Source organism: Vicia villosa, linkage group LG7 (genome assembly GCF_029867415.1).
Source record: "Vicia villosa cultivar HV-30 ecotype Madison, WI linkage group LG7, Vvil1.0, whole genome shotgun sequence".
NCBI lineage: Eukaryota > Viridiplantae > Streptophyta > Magnoliopsida > Fabales > Fabaceae > Vicia > Vicia villosa.
In genome coordinates, this window is record NC_081186.1 from 44,576,369 (window position 1) to 44,585,355 (window position 8,987).

General features: G+C 36.0%; 2 protein-coding genes across 2 annotated transcripts; both read left to right on the plus strand.

Moving 5' to 3' along the window:
- The first annotated feature begins 459 nt into the window (after positions 1 to 459).
- LOC131618962 (uncharacterized) lies at positions 460 to 1,815 on the plus strand. The gene is made up of 6 exons (XM_058890111.1): positions 460 to 674; positions 751 to 908; positions 1,013 to 1,080; positions 1,215 to 1,385; positions 1,501 to 1,560; positions 1,651 to 1,815. The coding sequence occupies exons 1-6, from the start codon at positions 460 to 462 to the stop codon at positions 1,813 to 1,815; spliced, it is 837 nt and encodes a 278-aa protein (XP_058746094.1).
- Positions 1,816 to 2,770: 955 nt separating this feature from the next.
- On the plus strand, positions 2,771 to 6,727 carry LOC131618963 (uncharacterized). Its single transcript, XM_058890112.1, has 8 exons — positions 2,771 to 3,141; positions 3,340 to 3,357; positions 3,478 to 3,765; positions 3,846 to 3,998; positions 4,052 to 4,731; positions 4,819 to 6,021; positions 6,161 to 6,379; positions 6,471 to 6,727. The coding sequence occupies exons 1-8, from the start codon at positions 2,771 to 2,773 to the stop codon at positions 6,725 to 6,727; spliced, it is 3,189 nt and encodes a 1,062-aa protein (XP_058746095.1).
- The last annotated feature ends 2,260 nt before the right edge of the window (positions 6,728 to 8,987 follow it).

An 8,987-nucleotide genomic window follows, 5' to 3' on the forward strand; every position in this document is an offset into this window, starting at 1 on the left:
CAAATTAACATGATGTTGCGGGACGGCGGGTTTGTATTTATATATTTTGTGTAATTTATCAAACATATCTTATGTGACTATGTAGATGACATGGTTTGTATTATTTCTTCAGTGAGAATACTATCAATTGCACGCTTTGGGAATCCTATGCGGAACAATTCCCCAAGTTCAAACAGGAGCGTGGAGATGATTCTGGGCCTATGTTTGTCATGCTCCATTATGCCATAGTCAAGGAACAGGGTTAGTAATTGAGCAAGTTTGGTGTAAGATATCCTCATATTTTGATATAGAAAGTTATGTAACATTCTATTTGTGTAGGAAAGTTTCCACTGTCCGTGTCAAACATGTTTAATGTCACCGTGCTTGGTCTGAATATCGATTTGTTGCCGATGAAATAATTTATAGAAAGGTATGCTCCCTCGATATGCTCTTGTGTGGTTTCCATTTTTATGCGATGCGATGGTCACACTAATGTCTTCCTTTGACAGCATTCCGAAGGAGTCCATGATTACCTTGTCTGGGCAGGAGGGTTCCAATTCGCAGCTTTCAACACAGAACTCTGAAAATCAACAGTTGACCCCTGTTCAGAAATTGCTTTCAAAGGCCGTTATAATGCCTATTGGGGATAGCATAAAACTTAGAACTGTATGTTTCCAAGTTGTTTGCAATTTATTGTGATTTATTATATATTTCCATTTTTCTGTTGCATTTGACTGTGTATCGTATTATTCTTTTGTTCCGTTATTGTAGATTACATTTTGTGCGACTGTTGGAGAAACTAAAATGCTGGTGGCCTCTCCGTATGGCTAGTATTATTGTGGTTGCCATGCTTGCTCATGTATTGGGCGTGGTGACAGACCTCCATTTGAGTGTGAGGCTGGCCATTTCACTGAGGCAGAGATTTTTAGGTTGGCATACTTGTCATATGATTTACCATATTTCATTTAAATGTGTGATCATCAAGATACCGACACTGAGCTGTTTGTGTGATCTATGTATACTGCCAATGTAGGTATAAGATTGAGATTGAAGTTACTCATGCAGGGAATAGCTGTAACTTTCTATTTTGAGACAGAGAGTGTGAGCTTCTTTTGGGATTGTCTGCTTCTCAGCTACGTCATACAATGATTAAGGTATTTCCATTTACATAGTGTCCGAAAAACATAGACAATTATGGCAGGCTTAACTGATCATTGGCTTGCATTCTTCTACAGGCTGGCATTCATGATCCATTGGAATTCCCACTGGCATTGGATCATATGTTGGATCGCAAGATGGATTTCAAAATCAAGTGGAAACCACGGTGGAAGAATGCCTCGGTAGTTATGCTATTGAGGAATGACCCTTTTGTGAAAGAGCTTGCTGATCAGCTTGACACAGATGAAGTATTTGAATTTATGTTTCTATATGATTTTGGTCTCTTAGTAGTTGCAAGTTAATTCATTTTAAACCGTCTTTGCGCATATTATGATTTTGTAATATCTTTCGAATGATTTGTAGATGAAACAACCCGGTGTTGAAGCAACGGGCACTGTTCTTACCGAACCTCATTTTGTCTTCGTAAGCATATTTAATGGACTGAAATGTACTGCAATTTTAATGTACTGATCAACATCAATATTGTGTGATGTTTGTTCACTTATGTAACAGGATCTTGATGTGACTTCGACGCACAGCACAAATCCAATTACTCCTACTAGCAAAAGACAATTTCCAGGCTCATTAAGAGAGTCGACAACCTCGGATGCCACTTGTGATGGAGAACTTTCATCAAACAAGCTCAAGAAAATTATAAAACTAGAGAAGATAGATTAGTAGTTCCTGCATAATTTTATGTATGTTTTGGTGTGTTTTTATTTTATGGTGTGGACATGTTTTAATTCCTTTCCACTTTGTTTGGTTTTTGTATGGATTGCCGCATACACAAATAAGATTTGTAAGTCTATTCCTTTTGGTTTGGTACCACTATGTAATTTTATTTCTGTTCACTTAATATAAGACTTTTCTGCTTTTTCTTAATCATTCAGTCTACTGCTATGATATACTTTGTTTTTTACTCATGTCCAATACACGAACTAGCATTACATGCTCTTATAAAAAAATATTCTCAAAAATAATATGAACAACAATTTGCAATATTGGCGACAACAACACAGGTAAAAGACACATACAAAATCATCCATTGGATGTTAATTAATCTCCAAAAAAAAATGAAAAAGAATTTGCGACGTTGGTGAGACATTTACACGGCTAAAATGAACTTACTAACATGAAAAGGACTTTGCAATTTTGCAGAGAAATCATAATTAATATATCTGAGCATATGACAATGGATGTATTCTCTAAAATTTGTTGACATTTATCCGAGCACCTGGGGTAATTGAATTGAATAGGATCAGCCACTGATTTAAATAAAGGAACAAATGAGAGTTAGAAATATGTTAATGTCCATTCATGTTATCATTAATACAGACTGTTATAATCGGTTATATAAAGGATTGTACATAACTTTTGGAAATTATAATGACAAGACCTTCCATTTGCATTGTAGAAAGTATATAGCAGATTATGCTTCACTTATTGCCTTATCCCAATCAACTTTACAACATACGCCATTAATATTATATCTGTTTGTTTCATAACGGCTGTTTTAACTCCATTAATTTGAATCCATACAGTTTTATATTGTAATTGGAATTGATCTATATAATTGGTCCACTCAATTTCTTCTTAGGACTACTTACTGGCATCCTTGTTATCTTTAGGAAATATGATAGAAACTAATGAACAAACCAGTCATACTAACTCTTCTATTGCTAGACAAAGTAGAAGACTTAGAATGAAGGAGAAGAGAGATGCGCAATGCACTGAATCAGGTCATTCTCCTGTGTCTGTTTCCTACCAAAACTTGGTAGATAAAACTGATGTAAGTGATGCAAGGAAGAAAAGAAGGCTGATATTGCAAAATAAGAAAACATCATGTGGTCATCCCAATAGTGCCCCATCCCCAAGTACAGTCTCCCCAGTTTCTATTCCAAATGTACAAGATAGAGCTCATTCAATTGATGCTCGCAAGAGAAGAAGGCTTATATTGGAGAATAGGAAGATTTTGTCATATAACCTGAAACACAATATTCCCAAGTACCACTGTCTAACTTCGAGGATGATTGCAGTTCATCCAATACTTCGGAATCTGAGGATGATATTGAACAAGCACCCTTAGCAGATTCAAATTTACAAGGTATTATTACAAAGAATAAACATTTCAACAACACATCAAATGTTTAGATCAGAAATGACAATATATTAATTTATAAATCTGTGAATATTCTGATATAGGAGATCAAATATGGGAATGTACATATTGTTATGCACACATGTGGCTTCAAGAAAGTGCCAGTAAAACCAAAAAGGGACATGTTCCAACATTCCATCGCTGTTGTTGCGGTGGTAAAATTGTTGTACTTTTACTTGAAGAACCACCGCCACTGTTGAGAATATGCTGTTTAATAAAACATCTCCCGAGAGCAAAAATTATCGAAATAATATTAGAACATACAACTCAATGTTTTCGTTTAATTCTCCTGCAATGAAATTTGACACAACATACTCAATGACCGGAGGACCACCAACTTTGAGACTACACGGTCAAACCTGTCATCGAATAGGTACTCTGCTACCAAAAACTAGAGACCGTCCCCAATATGCTCAGCTATATATTTATGACACCGATAATGAAGTTTCTAATAGAATGAAGTGTTTGAGGTATTTCTGATATTCCACAAATAGTTCATTCTTCGTGATCGTTACCTATATTTATTTTTAACGTCGCATAAAATGGACAGAGACAATACTGAAATTGACAAGAACACTGTTCAGAAGTTGAAGATCATGTTAGATGAGTTCAATATTCATGCTAAAGTTTTTAGAATGGCGAGGGATATTATGGACGATAATGCATTCTTAGACTTAAAACTGAGGGTTATAACAGACCAACGGTTTCAGAAATTGTTGCACTAATTGTGGGAGACATTGATTCTGCTTGTAATAGGGACATTATTATTCAAGCACGCAACGGTTGTTTGCAACGTATTGATGAGTTTCATCCATCATATTTGGCATATCAATACCCTCTCATATTTGCGTATGGTGAAGATGGTTATAGGAAAAATATATTGCATAGATATCGCCACGAAACTGAGGTTACTAGACAAAATCATCAGAGCATCAAGGATTGGCTTTCATACAGGTTACAAGACCGTAACGAGGAGGCAAAAACTTTGCTACACTCACGCCGTCTTTTTCAACAGTTCTTGGTTGATGGTTATTGTATGATGGAATCTGAAAGACTAAACTGGTTGCGAAATAATCAATCAAAATTAAGAGTGGGAAAATATAACAGGTTGACAGATGAATGCAATAACGATGATAGCAGACAACGACAAAAGCGGGGAAAGCGAGTTGTCTTGTCGTCATCTTTTGTTGGGGGAAAAAGATATATGGATCAACTATATTTTGACGGAATGGCAATTTCAAGTAGATTGGGTTTTCCAGACCTATTCATTACATTTACTTGCAATCCAACATGGCCAGAAATTATCCGTGCATTGTCCGAAACTGGGTTACAACCACACGATCGACCTGATATTATTACTAAAGTCTTCAAAATCAAATTTGACGAACTCATTGCAGATATAACAAAAAAGCATATTCTAGGGAAAGTTTTGGCATGTAAGTATGCTTTTTTATGTTCTTTCCAGTAATTAACATCTTCTTCTTAAATTGAAATTACATATTAACTAACTGGTACCTCTATAGTTATGTACACTATTGAACTTCAGAAGAGGGGATTGCCACACACACATATTTTGATTTTCTTACATCCTCAGAGCAAATACCCCACACCATCCGACATCGACAACATCATCTGTGCTGAAATACCAGACCCTGCTCTTCATCCGAGGTTGTATGCCTTGGTTAAATCTAACATGATGCATGGGCCCTGTGGAGTGGCGTGCACGACCTCAACCTGTATGAAAAATGGTAAATGCTCTAAATACTTTCCAAAGAAGTTTAACGAGGAAACTATTGTTGATGCAGAAGGTTATCCCCTCTATAGGAGAAGATCAAAACCACACTTTATTGAAAAAAATGGTATCACATTGGACAACCGTCATGTTGTACCTTATAACAAAAGATTTCTCCTAAAATATAACGCACATATAAACATGGAATGGTGTAACCAGAGCACTTCTATCAAATATCTTTTCAAATACATTAGCAAAGGCTATGACAGAATAACAGCTTCGGTGTCAACCAACGACAACGAACCGGTTAATGAAATAAAACAATACTTAGATTGCAGATATATCTCACCATGTGAAGCATGCTGGAGAATTTACTCCTTTCAGATTCATGGTAGAAGACCGACAGTTGAGCGTAAGTTTTACCACCTGGTAGGCGAAAAGGCTGTTTACTACACTGATCACGATCGCATGGAAAATGTTTTGGAGAATGCAAGTGTTACTAATTCCATGTTTACTGGTTGGCTATCTGCAAACTCAAAGTATCCTGAGGCACAGTCACTCACTTATGGTCAATTTGTATCTAAATTTGTTTACCACAAAAGAGAAAGGGAGTGGAGGCCCTGCAAAAAGGGATTCACCATTGGGAGATTGATATGGGTTCCACCAACAACAGGTGAACTTTTTTACCTGCGGATGATGTTGACTATAGTCAAGGGACCAACAAGTTATGAAGAAATTCGCAAGGTTGGTAACACCCAATATGAAACATTTAGAGATGCATGCTTCGCCATGGGACTTCTGGAAGATGACAAAGAATATATTGGTGCTCTCAAAGAGGCCAGTCAATGGGGCTCTAGACATTTTGTCCGAAAACTATTTGTGGTCATGCTATTGTCAGGCGCTGTTAATCGCCTAGCACATGTTTGGAGGGAATCATTGGAGCTGTTATCTGATGGTGTCTTACATGCTCAAAGGCAATTGGCTTTAAATACAGGTTTTTAAGAGTGTAAATTTAAACAATATATCATAAATTATTGTTGCAGTTATATTATGTATATATATATAATTACAACAAAATTGTTCTCCCCTATTATCCAATTCCTAAGTTTCTTATTTATAATGTTGAAAAATAGAATTGGTTCTCACAAAAGCGGAATTGCAAAATTTGACGCTGATTGAAATAGAAAAGTTGTTTCGAGAAAATAAAAGGACACTAAAAGATTTCAAACCAATCCCTTATCCAGATGGATATGTTCTGCAACAATTAGGTAATAGACTGATATATGATGAACGCAATTATGACATTGCCAAAACAAAGACAGAATTCACAAATCTCTTTAGTGGACTTACAGGTAAACAATTGATAATATTGTTAACTATTTTTTATAATACTACTGTTTGTTTGGTTTATTGTTTAGAGATTCCTAATAAATATATCGGTAGTTATGCTATTGAAGAATCACCCTTTTGTGAAAGACCTTACTGATCAGCTTGACACAGATGAACAAAGAGCTATGTATCAAAAAATTATGGGAGAAGTCGACTCACAGAATGGTGCAGTGTTCTTCCTACATGGTTACGGTGGAACCGGTAAGACATACATGTGGAGAACAATGGCGGCAGCATTAAGGTTCAAACATGATTTATGTCTAAAAGTCGCAACCAGTGGTATAGTGTCATTATTGTTGCCAGGAGGTTGAACTGCGCATTCAAAATTTAAGATACCAGTGCCAACACTAGATAATTCTACTTGCAAAATTGAGTACAATGATGATGTGGGAGACCTTCTTAGACAAACTAAACTAATTATCTGGGATAAGGCTCCAATGGCACACAAGCATGCTTTTGAAGCACTTGACAGAACTCTCAGAGATGTAATGTCTACGTACAGTAACTCAAAGGAGATGTTTGGTGGAAAAGTTATTGTTTTTGGAGGTGATTTCAGACAGATTTTACCTGTTGTCCCTCGAGGAAGCCGTTCAGATATTGTACATTCTGCCATAAATGCGTCATTCATGTGGAATTCTGTTAAAGTGTTAACATTAACCAAAAACATGCGGCTGCAATCCGGTCCTACAGAAAATGATAAAAATGAAATTCAACAGTTTTCAGAATGGTTGTTAAGAATTGGCGAAGGAAAGGTATCAGAGCCCAATGACGGTGTGGCAGATTTTGAAATTCCACCTGACCTGTTGATAACACAATTCGTAGACCCAATCGTCGCCATTGTTGATGCTACGTATCCTGACTTTATATATAATTATCATTCGATCCAATACCTTAAGGGTCGAGCAATTCTTGCTTCTACATTAGAAATTGTGGACGAAATAAACAATCATATCCTTGACTTAATGCCAGGTCTACATCTTTCTCACCGACCTTTAAAAAAATCAACTCTTTATATTTATTTCACTTAACTCATTATATTCTTCATACAGGAGACATGCGGGATTACTACAACTCCAATTCTGTTGATAAGTCTGAAATCAATGACGACACGATGGTAAATATCCTAACTCCAGAATTTCTCAGTTTGCTCCGTACATCTGGTTTGCCTACCTATCATTTAAAGTTAAAGGTTGGAACACCAATTATGCTCATGAGGAATATTGATCAGTTGGAAGGACTATGTAATGGAACAAGGTTGATAGTAACAAAATTAGGGACGCGTGTTATTAAAGCTTCAATAATAGCTGGAAAGAACTGTGGAAATCAGGTTTACATCCCACGAATGGATATGTCACCTTCATAATCACCATGGTCGATCAAGCTGAATAGAAGAAAATTCCCCATTATAGTGTCATATGCCATGACAATTAACAAATCCCAAGGACAGTCTTTGGATACTGTTGGTCTATACCTACCAAGGGATGTTTTTACACATGGACAAATATATGTTGCACTATCAAGAGTGACAACAAAACAAGGAATCAAAATATTAATACATGATCAACATGCAAAAGTTAAAACAACAACTACAAATGTAGTTTACAAGGAGATTTCAACAATATATAATTCCCCACTTTGTTCCATATCTGAATACATTCACATTGGTTTCACATCAGGTTTCTTTTATTATTCTGTTTCTTAAATTTCATTCACTTTTAAGGTTTACTTATAGATAAACACTAAAAAACATAAAAAACAATTATAGTGACATCTGCCAGTTACTGGAATATATTAACCTGGAAACCTATAAACGTAACATATTGCACAACGACATCTGACATCAACTCGAAATACAATACATTCATCTGCATAGATTGTATGACATCTACAAAAAATATCCCACCCAGGACCTAACTCTGTATTGTAAGGATCATGAATGTTTGACAGTTTCATTGTTGCGGACATACCGCTGTCCCCACACAAAACAAGAGCTTCATACCCACAACTTCCCAAGATTCTTGCAGTATTTAACCCTAACTTCTGCAATACAAATACAAATTGTTAATTCACACTATTTCTTTAATTAAACCTTAACCAAAAAAACTGAAAAAGTATGACCAGCAGTTACTAAACTAATTTTCCTTCAATTAATGAAGACTGAGAAACTGTAACAACAAACGAATGAATGCTGTCATCAAATGTGTATCGGCTGTGAAAGTACGGTAAATCCACCCAATCTGCCACCTCTTTAAACCAGTTAATTCAAAAATTATTATCCCCATAATAACCAAATTCCACGATAACGCCCGCAGGAAAAGCATAATATACTTCCAACAAGCACCACCTACTTATTATCATCGGATGATCACCAACTTTATTAAAGATCAACTCATGGAGGACACCTTGGTTGTTGAGCACTGTCCAACCTTTGTTTAATTCGTCATCGTAATTCAGTGTGAATTCTGGATCACTTTCAGGATACATCTTCAAATTTACAATAATTAATTTATGAGTGGAGATAATTTTATCATATACAACAACATAACACCAATGCTTAACTCTTTACGCAAG

Coding starts and splice junctions, on each gene's coding strand:
- LOC131618962 (XM_058890111.1), top strand. CDS start 460: ATGGTCACACTAATGTCTTCCTTTGACAGCATTCCGAAGGAGTCCATG. Junction 1,386..1,500: donor ATCAGCTTGACACAGATGAA/GTATTTGAATTT, acceptor AATGATTTGTAG/ATGAAACAACCCGGTGTTGA. Junction 1,561..1,650: donor CCGAACCTCATTTTGTCTTC/GTAAGCATATTT, acceptor CTTATGTAACAG/GATCTTGATGTGACTTCGAC.
- LOC131618963 (XM_058890112.1), top strand. CDS start 2,771: ATGATAGAAACTAATGAACAAACCAGTCATACTAACTCTTCTATTGCT. Junction 6,022..6,160: donor GCAATTGGCTTTAAATACAG/GTTTTTAAGAGT, acceptor GTTGAAAAATAG/AATTGGTTCTCACAAAAGCG. Junction 6,380..6,470: donor TCTCTTTAGTGGACTTACAG/GTAAACAATTGA, acceptor ATATATCGGTAG/TTATGCTATTGAAGAATCAC.